At 42.6% G+C, this 16,740-nt stretch overlaps 1 protein-coding gene across 7 annotated transcripts in view; it reads left to right on the top strand.

The window, feature by feature from the left end:
• The window catches only part of GTF2I (general transcription factor IIi), a 78,821-nt gene that overhangs the window by 25,925 nt on the left and 36,156 nt on the right, over positions 1 to 16,740 (top strand). For 2 of the 7 annotated variants that reach the window (XM_084822590.1, XM_084822589.1), the window contains exons 11-14: positions 7,605 to 7,667; positions 9,888 to 9,989; positions 11,371 to 11,436; positions 14,255 to 14,438. In XM_084822590.1, coding sequence (XP_084678716.1) covers positions 7,605 to 7,667; positions 9,888 to 9,989; positions 11,371 to 11,436; positions 14,255 to 14,438 — 415 coding nt within the window. Of the gene's footprint in view, positions 1 to 1,961; positions 2,022 to 7,604; positions 7,668 to 9,887; positions 9,990 to 11,370; positions 11,437 to 14,254; positions 14,439 to 16,740 lie in introns of all 7 variants that reach the window. The other 5 variants (XM_084822591.1, XM_084822592.1, XM_084822594.1 and 2 more) reach the window with 3 other exon arrangements.

Genomic DNA, 16,740 nt, shown 5'->3' with positions numbered 1-16,740 from the left:
AATTTCAGTGTTGCAAATGGGTGTCTTAGGGGAGGGGAATGCAGGCTACATGTGATTGTTTCCCAGGAGTGCTTTATATCTCTGATTTAACTGGTTCAACACGCTGAGTGACTATTGTTACCAACAATTAAATGGGCCTATGTATTGGGTTGGCATGCTAAAGGCACAAAACCTTTTGCTTAAAAAAGAACTGACTGTTAATATTGCTACTAATATGTGATATAAAATAAACGCAACCAATATTTGTTAAATATATCTGTGATGTAAAATGCTACACTTCCTCTCCCCCCTCTCCCCAAATCCTACCAAATTTGAAAATGGCACCCTGGCTGTAATTGCACATACAGCATGTGAGTGGTTTAGTGGAAATTGTCTTAGTTTGCCATACTTAGTCAGGGCTACTGGAGTGCATAAATTACTGGAGTGCGTAAATTACTGATGGGTCTTTTACTATCATTTCCTTTAAAGCTTTGTAGGGCCGCCTCCTTGCTTGGTTTCTTGTATGTTCCTTTGGCTGCGCTTCCTTTCTTTTAATTGCCCAGTTGTGAAAGCTGCTGTGCTGGGAGATGAGCATTGAGGATGGTATATACTAACTGGGCACCAGTCTAGTGTTGTTATGACCCGTCGCCTAGTGCTGGCATCGTACGTCAGCGCAGCAAGGGTGGGTTGGCACCAGAATGCTGAAAGCAATCATTGTTAGTAGATAATGTGGTATAGAAACGGGAGTAGACAGGATGTGGCAGGGCTCAGATATTCCATGCAGTCACCTGTGGCTTCTTTTAGGCAATCAAGGGATAACTGAGCTTACGAAGCTTGCCTCACAGTTGGCTTCCACACCTTGCGATGTCTTGGCATTAACTCCACATTGCTCTTTTTTGCAATCTGCAGAGATGAACCTGAAACAAATCTGAGGTCGAATTAAGAGGTTATATTGGATTAAGTGACTTGTTTATATGAGCCCTGCAGATGAGTATCTGGTATGTCCTAGCAAATGGTTTGGACAGGACTGAGATTGTCCAACAGCATAGCAGGAAGATTGCGCCTCACACACATACTGGAGTGTATCGCTGCCTGTGTTCAGAGTATTAGATTCCTCTGTTGATGAGGTTTGTCATGAGAGTGAGAGTTTGAAGCTGCAAACCATTCTTTGTTAAATAAGGAAAGAGGAAGATAGATGAATAAATAATTTGTGTCTAAAATTCCTTTCAGAAAAAGTTATGTGACTTCCCTCCTTCGTATCAATGTGTTTGGTAGGGACAGATTGTAAGAGAATGCCAATATCCTGCCCTCTTGGGGCACTGTAGACTGGTCAGAACTTCAATGGATGAGATAGGAAATTGAGAACTGAAGTTCGCCTTGGCTGGATCAACGAAGTATACTGGTGCATATGGTTGTGTGCTTCCATCCCTCAATAAAGGAGGTTGTGATGAGTGGCAAAAAGGAATAGTTGAGACACATTTTAGCTTAGTTGAGATATGATGCCAAACTATGGAACTTAACTATGGTTTGGTGTGACATCTGAACTGGCAAACTAGTTTGTGATCAGCCGTTGAACCTGAGTTGGAAATCATGGGTTTTGAAGTGGATGTTCAAACCCATAGTTCGTGCTAGCTATAGCTTGGCTTGATATATTGACAGATGTGACTGTTGCTCTATCTCCAGAAACATACGCATACAGACTGGAGTGCTGAGCAGACAGAAAATGAAAGCAGACAAGCAGTTCTCAGCCATGGTTTGCCGTAATGCTTAGAAGCTCAAACTGTGGTTTGGCATGTTGTGTGAATTAAAGTGCTCTTCCAGGATGTAGAGCTAGATGGCTCTTGGAACTCTCCTTCACACTGTAACTCTGTGAAACAATTATTTGTTTCTGTGATTGCTTGATTCAGCTGAGCATGCTCTCGTAATGGAAATGGGGAAATCTTGGAAAGTGATTTTTTTATGGCTGTCTTTGTTTACCAAAGCAGGTCCTTCAGAAACTTCGGCGATTGATGAGAAAATCGCCATGGCAAAGTCTTACACAGGTATAGCAATTCACTTGTTCATCATCACAGTGCTATTTCTCACAACAGCATTGATGCCTTGGTAGCCATGTTCTGCCTGCCAACAGTACTGTTTTTCCAAGTTTGGTTTCAGCATCAGTGATTTCCCCCCTCCCCCCGCCCCATTTTCTAGCTTGAGATTTCATTCAGAGGACTACTGTCTGCTTAGAGATGCTGTGTTCCTTCTTGCTTCAGACCCTGTTTTTCTCACCTGTGGAAAATACAGGAAGACATATACCTGCCTACCAAAATGTTTTTTTAAATAAACGTGATGTTTTGAACAGATCTATTGTGCCATATTCACTATTTTCCAAAATTTCATGTTGGTGAGTCAGGAGGGAGAACAGTTCAGTACTATGAAGAGAAATCATTGAAGGCTTTATGTCAGAACTTGAAAGAATTTTGTTCCAACTTTATATTCTCCCCTCCCCCCCCATCTGTTTTCGAGCACTATGCCATCCAAATTATATGTACATCTTGAGCAAGACTTTTCTGTATTATAGGTGGTCTAAATACTTTAGCATTTCACAAGGGGTTCAGAATGCCAAGAACTGCTCTGCTTAATGCCCTTCAGTTTATGTCAAGAGTGTGAACACAGGAGCAGAGCTCAGTGGATTGACTTCTGCCTATGGATTCTGTGTGTGTGTGTGTGTTTTAAATAAACTTGTTTGAGATTATGGTGCAATATGGCTTAGGTGCCACCGTGCCATGCAATTTCTGCTCTACCTGCCTACTTGAGATACTGATTCTGAAATGTCAAGTATTGACTGGCATCCTCCACTTTTTTTTTTATGATGGTATGTTTATATTTGTCTAAAGGGAGCACCCAGGGTTCCGATTGCAGTGAAGGAACAGATGTGGAATTGCCAGTAGAAGGTTAGAGATATGTAACTTTTTAAATTCAACAAACAAACAAACTCTAGAAAGGTGTTTAAAAAAATTAAAAGAGCACTTAATGCGAACGTGTCCATTGTGTCAGTGTCTTGCATTCTTTTTTCCATATTCCACATGGTTGTATTTTTATTTTCCTCCCCCTGAATTGTGATCCTGCATGTTTATCGTGGGCAACGATTGAGAAGCATTTGCAAGATGATTCCCTTTCCTTTCTCCCCTCCTGCACCTTCCGGTAAGCTCTAGAAGCTGTTCAAAAAAGAACTGATAAAGTTGCCTCTTTGATCCTATGGCTGCTTCCATGACCTGTGGTAGTTTTTGCTTTATAGCATACTTTTTCCCAGCAGCTATGAGTGGGTAAGACCATTACATAACATGATAAGTTTGAAAGCATGAGGACAGCATGTGGTTTTGAAAGTGACTAAAAGCCCCAGGTTTAAGATGACTCCTAATCTTATGGTTTCTAAGTCCGTCTTGTTGTTCTTTTAAAGGAGGCCAGATAATTACTTCAGTTATCTGGGGCTGGCAATGCGAGGTTGTGGTGCAACATGACATGGATTTGTCCATATCCTGAACATCAGTGTGGAAAAAAAATAATGTGAAAAGTCCTCTAGCTCATGTTATTCCCAGTGTGAATACTTACTGCCTCAAATCTAAGAAGCTTGCTTATGGAGAGAGACTGCTATTCCTGAGATTGCAACTCTGTCCTTCCCAAAGGAGGTGCTAACTCTTCAGTTGATTTGAATGATGTAATATTAGGAGCCCCTAACGTGATTCAGGAAAGCAGCCAGGATACTGCTGTACCTCAGCTCTGCCTGACCTCCAATAGTTCTGAATTGGTGGGCTATAAATTGTGCATTAGAGAAATGTTCCCGTGTTATGAACCAGCCCTTGAATCAACTCAATACTGGGCTTCAGTTGTGTGAAGCATGGATTTAGCGAACGTATAGACGAGGCAGCTATTGGAGAGCCTTAATTTCCTTTGCAAAACACTGGAGCAAATTAAGTTGCCAGCCAACCGACTAGTTCCCAACTTGCCCTGTGCTTGTTGAGCTTTCTGTGTATGTTATGAAAGAAACCTGGAAGTACCCATATCTTGGGCTGATTCAAGGCATTGTCCAGACACAAGGAAATGTTTTCCTTGTCTGATCATGTTGCCTACCTTGTCAAGTCAGGAAATACGTTATTTGTGCTGCTTCTGCTTCGTTTAACATTATTTTTAAAATATTGTTTGCGTGTCTGCTGATCATATTTTGGATTGTTAAGGATACTTCCATATCCCTTTCAGGATTGTGTAGTGTTCTATGTTTTTTTAAAAAACATTTTTGTTGGACTGAATCTGGAAATTGGATCTTTTTTACCTGGATGTCATCTGCAAAAGAAAACTGCAGATATAATATGCTAAGAAAAGAAATCCATCTGTGTTGCCAAAATTGTGGGTGGGGCTAGCAGTTTAACTGGTGTAGATCCTTTTAAAAAGCTATTGACAGTGTGCCTCCTTAGAGACTGTTAAATGAACCCGTGTTTGGGGGGATATGAAGTGGCATGTTATTCTCATGGACATCTCTCTCTTGTATAATCTCTTCATTGAATTCTCATGGATATGTTGCGTTACACATGTGTAGGCCACTTCCTTGCCGACTGGTGACTTCCATTGTGCCTCTTCAGACCATATTTTAGCTTTACAAGAATGAACATCAGCAAGCCTTAGGCTTGTGCACTGTCCCTCCCGCCTCCTTTCAAGTGGGTGCAAGGAGGAGTTCTGAAGTTTTGCTTCTGGTTTTTGATCAACTGCAGTTTGCTGTGTTTTCTGAAGCTGGCAAACTGGTTAGTCTTAATTATAGTTTGTTTGAAACAAGCCAACTTCAAACCATGGGTTAAGAAACCTGCTTGTTTCACCAGACCATAGGTAAAATTAACCACAGTTGAGGGTTTGGATGACGTGTCAAATGGCAGTTAATCTAAAGCAGAAATTTCTGATTTCCTTGGGTCTGTATCAGAGGAGATGGGAGAACACATGAGCCTGAGGCTCATTCTCATGACACTGACGTTTTAGTGATACACCTGAATGCAGACACTGACCTGGAGACTTGATGTTGCCATTGTGGATGGACTCTCAATCTTTTTTGGTTAGCTGGGGGAAAATTCATGGATAGTGTCTTCCAGTGTTCTTTGTGAATAGGCAGAAAAGAAAAGCCCACCTCAGTCACTTCTAAAAGAAACCTGTTTTCTACAGGGTGTAAAGATGTAAAAGGCATGGAGGTGTAAATAAAGGTCAACCGAAATGATGAAGGAGCTGAAGCAACTGGTAGGAAAGTTTGGGTCTCTTTAGCTTAGAAAACAGACAAGTAAGTGGGGAGATGATAAAGGTGTATTGAAATTCTGCATGGTGTGGAGAAAGTGGACTGGGAGATGTTTTTTCCTCCTGTAATTATACTAGAACTGGGATCATTTAATTAAGCTGAGTGTTGAGAGATTCAGGATGGGAAAAAAAGTACTTCTTCACACAGTGCATAGTAAACTACTTTGCTATTACAAAATGTACTGATGGCCATTAATTTGTATGGCTTTAAAAGGGGATTAGAAAAAATCATGACGAATAAGACTAACTGGCTACTAGTGATTATGGCTATATATTACCTCCAGTTGCAGGGGCAGTATGCCTCTCAATACCAGTTGCTGGGGAACATAAACGGGAGAGTGCTGTTGCTGCTGTCCTACTAGTGTTCTCTCCCATAGGTGTCTGATTGACCAATGTGGGAACAGAATGCTCAACTTGACAGGCCTTTGGTCTAATCCAGCACAGCAGTTCTTAAGTCAACAGAACTATGTAGCATGAAGAGTAGAGAAATAGAGTGATACATTAGTGCATGAATTAGTACAGCATTAGGATACAACACTTCCTAAACATGGGTTGAAAGCTGAATGCAAATCCCCGATGTGTACTACCGCACAGCTATCAGAACTGCAGATAACTTTCAAAATATGGTACAGCATAGTACTATAATTGATGTAAAACTGTGATTAATTGGAGACCAATAGAATTAGATTTAATTGATCAAGAAGAAAAACCAACAGTCTTACACAACCTTGCACATGTCTTTGAACCTGTTTGCTAGCAAGCCTGCCTGCTCAAACATGCCTAAGTTTAGTGATTTATGTCATATTGACTTCCGAACAGGGAGAAATTATTCAGAACCATTTTTCAAAAGCTTCCATGCTAGATTGCATGAATTAGATCTTGCCATGGACAGCCAGACAAATGTTTTTCTTTGGCCCTCCTATGTGTCTTGGAGTAAGCCAAATTGCACCTGCTTTCCCAGATTTTCAGTAATGTCATTAATTGTGGTCTTATACATGTATGTTTCTAGCTGGTGTTGGAGGTGGTATATTCAGTTAGGTTGCCAGAAAACCCATCCAAAGTGCAATACTGGCAAACATTACTACAAGGGGATCTCCTAAAATGCCATTTTGTATGGCTACGTTTTTTGTACTGCTTTTCATCTCCGTCGAAGGACAATAATTGGGTTAATATGTTCTTGAATCCAGCCCTTTTCCATTTCAACTATTTTGAAATCATGAATTTGAGGACAGAATGTGATGGAAACAGAGACCTGCTTGAAGACATTGCTAGAGGATTCAGTTCTGCTTTGATGTCTGTACCACGAAGAACAATAGAGGGGTACTGCAATTTCATCCCACTTCGCCTCCTTTTCGTATTTGTCAGATCTCCTTGAGTTTTAGTTAATAATAAGCCCTTAATACTGAAAACTGATTGTGGGGTGTTGTATGCTTCAGCTGTTCTTACAGCAGTGGAAATTTAGAAGCTGACAACCTGACATCAGCAACCTGATGCATTGCTGGAGCCAGTAGTACGCGGCCATGGAACTAGATTACAACTGCTTGGTGGAGGAGCTCAGTAACTCGGAACCCATCACCGAGCCATTCAAGTGTCTTTAAGAGTTGTCCTTCTGGTTACTCATGATTTGATACTTTTCCTGACTGGGATCAGGAGTAAGAAAAAGACTAAGAGCAGCACATTTCAGGATGGCATCCCATGTTGGCGGTCCCTGGCACATCTGTTAAAACTCCATTAACTTTAGCAGGATGTCCAGTCTCTTAAAGTGATGTCATCTTGTTGCCAAAAGCTTGCTGCCGAAAATGGGTGAAGTTAATGTGGAAAAAGACATGCCACTTCCTTGGTAGGTGCAGAAGATCGTAGAATACACCTGACCTCTTGGAGAAGATGCTCTTCCTAGATGCAACCCTAACCTTTTGGCTGTTGTTCAGTCTTAACACCAATATTTTACAGATACTATTGTATTGCACCCTTTATAATTTGTACATGTAATTGTCTTGTGTGAGAGACCTTGTAAAGTTCATATTTTCAGTAACTTTTGAAGAATGAGAAAATATTTGACAATGAAAATCCTAACGACCCAGAACAAGGCAACTTCAGCACTGCTATATAGTTTAGTATTTAGAAATCCCCACTATTTTACCATCATCCCATAGGGCTTAAAGCTTGTGATAAAAGTATTTTGGCCTGCGTGTTCGTTGGTCTGTTTTATTCATAGTGCACAACACAAGTGTTGATTCGCCATTGTGGAGTAAAACCGCTCTTACAGTGTGCCTGCGCCGTTCCGACTTGGTTTTTTGTTCTGCTTTTTTCAGATTCTTCTCAACATGCCACTTCTGAAACAAGTGAGGATCCTGAAGTGGAAGTGACCATTGAAGGTTGGCCATTTTCTCAGCTCATATTATTTTGCTCACTTGTTTCAGAAGAATCTCAGTCATGTGGCGCTGTGTGCATCTCCTCCATCCCTGCCCCCCACCCCCAAACCCTTGTCATACTGCAAGATAACATTTTTTGGGGCAAGCTAGTCCTTTTAAAATATTGAAAGGGAGTTGTCAAATTTATAAAGATTTTTCCTAGAGGTGTAAGTGTTCAGAGTGTGTGGAAAATAAACTGGGTACCATATGGCTAGGCAGTTTAACGAGGTGGTCTTGCTGCTTTTCAGATCAAAAAAGCAAGTGGTTGGGCAGACATTGCTTCAACAGGCATGCTTTCTTGGGAGATTATTAAAGCTGTGGAGGTTCTCTCCAGGGAAACAACAGAACTTGAAAATAATCTGTTCATTTGGCGAATATAGCAACCAGAAAGTGCATCTTCAATAACGTTTGGGTCTTGAAGACATCTTGTAAGGTAGAGGGGCAGATAAGGCAAAGCATATCATTTGGCAAACCCAGTGAAAGATTTCAAAAGTAGTGAGTGAATTGTGGATTTGAATGCCTAGCATGCAAGGTCTTTGTGGTACTCCTTCCTTGAGCAACGCCTTGTGTCTCAAATCAGTTTCTTCCCCCACCCCTAATCTCCCCGTATTGGACAGCAACATTTGGTATTGTCTGTAATAGATTGGTGTGTTTGTTAAAAGCTACAATAGTCCCACAAATCAAGGAACAAAGCAAGTGAGATGAAAGTAGCTGAAGTTCTGAAATGGAATCTTTAAATTAGGAGAACCTACTTTCCTGCGTAGGTTTTGTTGTTCCTGCAAATGTAGTAGCAACGTTGGTTGAATTCTGCTGAGACTGGAGTTGAGGAAGCCCTCCTACCGAGAGTGGATTTATTTTTGTGCTAAATGTGCTGTTGACTTAAGGGCTTGCTGATGACGCTCTTGACAGTGGTTTGGGGTGATGAGTTGCCAATCCTGTTGCCCATGTAATGGGGTGTTCCTTTATACTGTAACAGAGAAACGGTGAGCATGTTTCTGCCCTTAAGGAAATATAAGATGCTTGTAGCCTTTCCTGCATGAGGAGAAAATGGACAATGTTTTATACTTATGAATAAGGTTGGTTAGCGAGAGGGCATACCTATATCTGTGTCTGTAAGACTTAGTTGCTTTATCTGTTTGAAGTACTGGCAGAGATGGAGGTTTGACCCAGGAGTGGAGGTATGGCCCCAGAATGTAGTTCACTTTCAAAGCCCATATCCTTTAAATCAATCCGTTTCTCTTTCATTTTTAGCAGTGGAAGAGCCAATCTGTAAGATTTTTTGAAAACTGTTTAAAATTTAAGTGTGCACATCCTTATGATAGGACTTTCCTCGATGCCTTTGTTAACTGACAGCATTTGCACGTCTGCCCATTTCACTTTTGGCAGCTCTTGGACTACTTTTTAACCCCTGGGAAATGTATGAAATAGTTTGGGGGTTGAATGGGGGAGGATTGCTGAAAGGAAAACTGTTAAGAACACTCGTGTGTGTGTGTGTGCGCGCGCGAGCTTCTAGCATCTTTCTCCCCCTCCTCCCAATAGTCGTTTAGTTGATGTTTGCATCAAAATATGTCATTTAATATCCTTACTGTAGATACAGCAGGTTTCCTTTTTGTTATATTTATAGATTTTAAAATATGCAGTATATAAAGCTTTTAGCCAATCACTACTGAAGTTTTACCAACCTCTTCCCAGCCGCTTGCCATTTCTATTCATGCATTCGTTGCTGTAATAGAAACCAATTTTCTATCTCTTTCCCCACCCCCCACACTATATCCTTTATGTGGTGCTATTGTTGAACCACGGGCTCTGGGAGAAGCTTGTATCCTATAATCTTCTTTATGATATATATTTCTTTTTTGAAATCTTATCTGATGTATGTTTCTATACTTATTATACCAGAGTTCCAAAGCTGGGTGCTCCTTAAGGGTAGGAGAGCGCCTCCTTAAAAATATAGTGGGCAAAGCTACTGTCCACACTCTTTAATTCCATTAGCGTACGTTGATTATTGAATGAGGGAAAGTTAGATGCCAGGCTCTGACTGGTAGGGCTAGTGCATTCCTTACTTTGGAATACCTCACCTCCTCCAACAGCAGATAATTTGAGTTAGAACCATGGTATCTTGAAAGACATTCAGACATAATCTAACAGCTGCCGTGATGCATCTGTGTGTTTTTCCACCTGAAGACGATGATGACTACTTACCCCCCCATAAGAAGACAAAGAGCATAGAACCAGCCAATGATGCTGCCAATGCTGGAAGAAGAAAAGCTAGAGAGTTCAATTTTGGTAAGCTAAGAATGGGATGATTCTTAAATTTTCCTTGTTTGCCATTTTGTTGGACCAGCTCTATTTAGATTTAGTTAAGTTGCATGCATACAGTCACATTTATGTTTGAATCCTCATCAGGGAGAATGCATAGTAGTTAAATAGAAATGTATCTCTGGACGTATGAATCCGACTTTTACCAAGCCTGACCACTGTTTCATCTAGCTCTGTGCTGAATACTCAGACCGGCAACAGCTTTCCAAGGTCTCAGGCAGAGGAAGCCTTTCCCAGCTTTGTTACCTGAGACCTTTTAACTGGAAATGCCAGGGCTTGTATCTGGGATGTTATGAATACAGAGAATGTGCAGGAATGGGTAGGAATACAGGACTCTGGGACGTGTGTGGGGTCACTACAGAGAGAGACCAGCCCTAGGGACCACCAGATCTTGCCTCTCAGAGAACCTCAATGTCTTCTTGGAGTATCTGGATAATCCCAGAGGCTCAGATGAGAGGAGACATTCTTGCATTTCTCAAAGCTTGCCTGAATTTGAATGTCAATGGAACTATGAAAGGAGAGAGGGGGACGTGGTGATTGACTGTCTAACAGCCTAATAGCCTGGCAGGGGGTAGAATGCATGAATGTACTAAGGTATAGCTAATAATAGTGTGATTTCTGGTTTGGGGTTGGGTTAAGCAGAAAGAGCATATTTGAAGTTTGCCATGAAATTCAGGACCCTGTCAATATTGTGGTGGTTTGAGGAGTCTGAAATGGCTCTGTGTTTTTCTTGTGCCCAAAGGTCAGCATCTGGACCACCCTTTGTGTAATTATTTTCTAAAACATAGGGAAAACATAGTATAGGTGGATAAAAATATGAAGTACTCCAGATTTCAGTGCATCAGTAGCTTGAATTTGGGTGACTTTTGTCTTGCAGCCTCCACTTTCTTAGAGAAGTAGGGCACAAGTGGATACGTACATCAGCCAACCCCAGAGTGGAATAATGATGGAGGACTGCATGGTATCTCATGTGACCAGCTTAGTTAAGACTTCTGCCAATACGGCTTCACACACTCATTGTAACTGGCCTTTTAACAAACATCCCAATTAAACTTTTCAGGCTCTGCGTTAAAATAATTTGTCAACAGCCACTGCAAATAGACCTTAACCATGGTGGTAGTGAGTCGCTGTCTGACCTGCTGAAGAGAAATCAATTTTGGACAAAGTATTTAGCTGCTTTTGTCCATTAATTTTTTTCTCCAGAAGTGTGTAGATGTTTCTTTTAAAGCGTTTACCTTTTGTATTTATGCATGAGCAGAAAGACAAAATACATAATCCAGAATTCTACAGCTTGATATTTTAGAGCTTGATATATCTTATATTGGGCTAACATTATTTTTCCTTTCAGAGAAGTGGAATGCCCGAATTACAGACTTGAGAAAGCAAGTTGAAGAGTTATTTGAAAGAAAATATGGTAGGTGATCACATACTGTCCTCTTCTCCCCCACCAAACAATTACTCACTAGTATTTGGAAACTTCCAATAACATTTTTTTTTTAAGTTTGAATTCCCCACCCCATAGAGTCTGAATTATTTTGGTGTGTTGTCCTGCCATTGCCAAGGACTGCCAGTGCCAAAGGGTGTTTGTAGCCGTGTTGGTTTTGCAGGATTAGAGATAGAGCAATAGATGTAGTGGTATCTCCTTATTGGGGTGGGGGCTGTCATTGGAATTCTGCAGGCTACAGTTTTTCCAGCCTTCGGTTCTGTGTGATACACATTAGTTGTACTCCATATTAAAAAATAAAGTATAATACCAAGAAAAGCTGCACTTTGCAACCTGCATAAATTAAAGAAGGTAACAATGTTTCTTATTTCATGTACCTTACTCTGTTTCAGCTAGTCATCCAGAAGGGCAAGGACTTGGGCTCTGTGACCACTTCTGATTATTCAGCCTCTCCTCTGCTTTCCTATATTCCCTGGCCTTGGCCACATAGCTTGCAGTCACAGAGTCTAGAAATGCAGCCTTTTTATAATACCTTTATAAAGTTGAGGGTTAAGTTTGCCTCATATTTGGGGGACCACTTTGTCATGGTAGGAACTGAGCCTATAGAACCCCAGAGCAGTTCTGATTCTGAGGAGGATCAGCAATCTGTGGGAAAGGAGCCAGCTCATCCCTCACAGGCACAGCAGCTGGCAGAGATTCCTCCTGCCGGCATTCCTGAGATAGATAGTGATCCTAGCAGTGAGAAAGTGCAGGAGGGGGGCTTGCTAGACGCTTGACGCAGATGCAGGGAGCAACGAGCGATGAAGGGCACGGAAAGGAGGCGTAGCACCCGTTTGGCGCGCAAGCAACGGCCGCCTCCCGTGGACCCAAGGGAAAGAGGGAGGATCTCTCCCTAGCCCATAAGTTCAGGGTCTCCAAGTGACTCTCCTCCAAACGGGGATCAACTGCCTACTCAGCGCATAAGCCACTCTGCTGTTCCTTGCTTAGTCACTGGTGATTAGCATCTGAAAGAGTCATTAAGTTGTAAAAGGATTAAAGCCTTGAAAAGAATCCTTTTGTCTGTGTCTTGAGTTGGCTATTGGAGTCTACTGAAAGAGGCTGCAAGGGCGCTCCTGACACACTTTGATTTGGGGGGGAAATTTTTGAAGTGTTTGTAGGGGTGGGGATTCCCAGTGGCAGCAGTATTTGTTCTACCCTCATTTAGGGCACAGTCCTATTGGATCTGCCCTGAGTACTCGTAAGCCCAGAGGCTTAAGTGTATCCAGCGCAGACGTGCCTCCCACTCTGAATTTTAGCTAGATAGGTGTTTTCGCCCATCTAGCAGAGGCTGGGGGAGGGCTGGAGGTGACTGGGAATAACTCAGATAGTCTCCTCCCCTCCCTGCCCACTGGCACGTCCCCTTTCACCCCTCTACGAACTTGCATTTGCAAGCTTGTAGAAGCAGTTGGTGTGGTTCTCTCCTCGCCGGCTGTGAGGAGGAGGGGAGCTCAGTTTCCTGGCTCCAAGGTCGGAGTACTGTCTCCTGCCTCAGATCCAGGAATCTGAAATACCCTTTGTCTTCCAGACGCTGTCTAGGGGACATAGGATTGCTTCCTCCATTATTTTTAAAGGTCTACTACTAGAGGCAGGATGTTCTATCATTCTGGCAGGAAAGGAAGATGCTGCTGAGCGGCAGCAGTGTTTTTAAAAACAAGCTTGCCACCCCCACCCTTTTCAAACATCTTTGACCTCCAGTTTCAGAGGGTCTTGACCCCCACCCCGCAGCCTGACATTTTCTTTTGGAAATCTTTGGTTCAGCCTTATGTTGAATTCTGTATCCTGTGGGTCTGTGCATTGTCAGCCCTTGCATGGAATCCACACCACTGTGAAGATAGATGCAGGGGGTTTCTGATGCAAATACTGGTTTATTGCCCTCCCAGACCCCATCCAGAAGTCTAGACGTGTGGGAGGAAAAGCCCCATATTTGAGTCCCCAGCAGAATAAGATCTGAAGCCCTTCTTCCTTGTCTCTTTATCCTTCTGGTCAGAGACAAGTGTCACTCTATCCAATAGAGTTGCTCACACCTTCCTGTATTTCCCCCTTGGGAAAAGACAGGAGAAGTCAGGGAGAGGTAAAAGTAAGATGGTTCCCATTGGATTCTTGCACCTTGGCTGTATGTGACAAAAGTTACCTGTGTAGGAGGATATACAACTCCAGGGCTGCAGCATTTAAATAGTAGTATATGTTTGTATACAGCAAATAATTTGGACTTCTGTGGTTCAGTTTGGATATCACACAAAACTGGCAAAGGAGCCTTTACTGTAGTTTAGTGTGATGTCTAAATGGACAAAACTTTGCTTGTGATCTACTGTCAAAAATGGATCTGAAATTGTGACTTGTACTGGGTTTACAAACAACGGTTTTGGCCATTTATGGTTTGATGTGATGTCTGAATTGAGAATCCAAACTTTATGCCCATTTCTCTACCTCTGGGGGGCCTGTACTAGACTAGAATGCTGAGCAGACAAAACAAAACTAAGATAAGAAGCTCTGAACCATTTGTATGTTTCAGAAGATCAAAACCAGGGTTTGGGTTCTAACCCATGGTTAGCACAGATCACAGTTAGGTGTTGTGTTGAGCCTGCGAGACCTGGTCTCTCCCTCTTTTATTTAAAACACGTTCCATATATAGCATTATGCCAAGTGAAACATGTTACCTCTTTTATTGCATTCAGTGTGCTTTCCAAGCCGATTGGTTGGCATGCCATGCTAAGCTGTGCTTAATTTGTTTCTCTTTTTTATATTAAAGCTGAAGCTATTAATGCAAAAGGCCCAGTATCTATCCCATATCCACTCTTCCAATCCCATGTTGAAGATTTGTATGTGGAAGGACTACCAGAAGGAATTCCCTTCCGGAGACCCTCCACTTATGGGATCCCTCGCCTCGAAAGGATTCTGTTGGCAAAGGAACGGATACGATTTGTGATTAAGAAGTGAGTAGGTTGGTTTTGATGAGGTTGCGAGCGAATTCAGAAATCACATATTTTTTTTGCAGGTTTGCTCATCTATTCATTCATTTATTTTATTTCTGTACCACTCAGTTGCCAAAGCTCTCTGGGTAGTTCACAAAAACTACAACCCCCAAAATAGAACATAATAAAAACATAATAAAAACTTTTAATACACAGAAATTAAAAACAGGTTAAAACAAGCTCAAAAACAGTTAGAATAAAAATAATAGACATTAAAAAATATTATATATGCTATCAAATGCCTGGGTGTAGAAGAAAGTCTTAACGTGGCACTGAAAAGATGATGCTGTTAGCTCCAGACGGACCTGATTGGGGAGATCATTTCAGAATTGGGGGGCCACCACTGAGAAGGCCCTCTCCCTTGTTGCTATCCTCTGGGTCTCCCTCAGAGGAGGCATGTGGAGGAGAGTCTTGGATGTTGATTGTAGTTTCTTGGTTCATATCAGGAGAGGCGCTCCATCAGTTACTGCATTTCCAAGCCGTGTAAGGCTTGATAGGCTAAGACCGGCACCTTCGATTTGGCTCGGAAATGTACAAGCAGCCAGCGAAAGCGGCCCAAAATTGGTGTCACGTGCTCAGACCTTCAAATTTTGCACAAGCTGCAACTTCCAAACAGTCTTCAAGGGCAGCCCCATGTAGAGTGTATTGCAGTAATCTAACTTGGAGGTTATCAGAGCATAGACTGAAGCCAGGTTGTCTCTGTCCAGAAATGGGCATAGTTGGGCCACCAGCCGAAGCTGGTGGAAGGCAATCTGTGCCACTGAGGCCACCTGAGCCTCAGGTGATAGTGATGGCTCCAGGAGAACCCGCAAGCTACAAACCTGCTCCTTCAGGGAGAGTGCCACCCCCTCCAGAACAGGATGAACACCATCCATCTGGTCAGAAGAACCACCCACTAACCACATCTCAGTCTTGTCTAGATTGAGGTTCATTTTATTAGCCCTCATCCAGTCCATTGCTGCAGCCAGGCAACGATTTAGCACATCCCAGAGCCTCACCTGGTGAGGATGAGGAGAAGTAGGGCTGCATGTCAGCATACTGATGGCAGTGCACTCCAACCCTCTGGATGACCCCATTCCCAACGGTTTCGTGTAGATGTTAAATAGTGTGGGGGACAAAACTGACCCCTGCAGAACTTCTGTGCTGGAGAATCCACAGGGCTGAGTAATATCACCCAAGCTCCACCTTCTAGAGCTGGCCATCCAAATAAGAGCATAATCACTGCAATGCAGTACCCCCTATTCCCAGCTCAGATGGTCGCCCCAAGAAGGATGCCATGATATCGAAAGCTGCCAAAAGATCAGGGAGCAATCAGCAGGGTCTTTCTCCCTGGCATAGATCATCATACAGCGTGACTAAGGCTGTTCCTTTGCCAAAGCCCACAATTATGGAATTTGCTGCCGCAACATCTGGTAACGGCTTTTAAAGGCCTTGGGCAAACAGGTTAGCAGCAGTTGCTGGATCTGGGAAGTTGCCATTTTAGATTTTGCCTGACATAGTGTTGCTTTGGGGGATTGTTGGAGATTTGAAATGGCAGCATCCCAGATCCAATTGCCCAATGTGGAGGCCCGGGACAGGCCTTAGCACTAATGAGCCCTGCCAGTGCGCTGGGGGCCAGGCTCTACTCAAGGGTGCTGGGTATTGGTGCCAGTTTTGGCTTCAATTAATTACTAGCAGTTGACTTGTAATGGGCAGAAGACAAACTTTGACCTGGAAGAGCCCAGGTCACATTCCCACTTGGACATGAACTTCACTCTGTAACCTTGAGCCAGCCACCATCTCTATATCCATTTGGCTGTGTCAGGCCAATGTAAAACCTTCACTACATGACCCCTGCTCAGTTAAGATAATGAAAAAGCTCATTTAAGCAGATGTAACAAATGGTGCTAGACTGTGTAACAATGGCTGCGGAGAGATGCAAATGAATGTCCTAAGGAAGTTGGGACTTTTTTTCTGAACCCTTCAGGGCCAGCTTCAGCTAATTAGTAACTAGAAAAGGCAACGTTCTTCTTGTTTTTATGTCTGCTAAAAGGTTCGAATTTGTTCCATACTTGTCTTATAGAATGCACATCCTTTCGGTAAGTGTGCTTAAGTCGTAGGTATGTGTGCCCAGAAGCATCCAAGATGCTGGTACTCTGGGGGTGGCCATCTTTATACAGGCAATTCCATCTTTCATGTGCTCAGAAGAATTCAAGGTGACGGTGCACACATTGCCTAACTAATCAGAACCTTAGACAAATATTGGCAAGAACTGCTGGAAATT

This window comes from Heloderma suspectum, chromosome 16 (genome assembly GCF_057233095.1).
Source record: "Heloderma suspectum isolate Gila_16-S chromosome 16, 16-S_ref, whole genome shotgun sequence".
In the NCBI taxonomy this organism is placed as follows: domain Eukaryota; kingdom Metazoa; phylum Chordata; class Lepidosauria; order Squamata; family Helodermatidae; genus Heloderma; species Heloderma suspectum.
The sequence above is the reverse complement of the archived record's forward strand: the minus strand, read 5'-3'. Positions and strand labels throughout refer to the sequence as shown.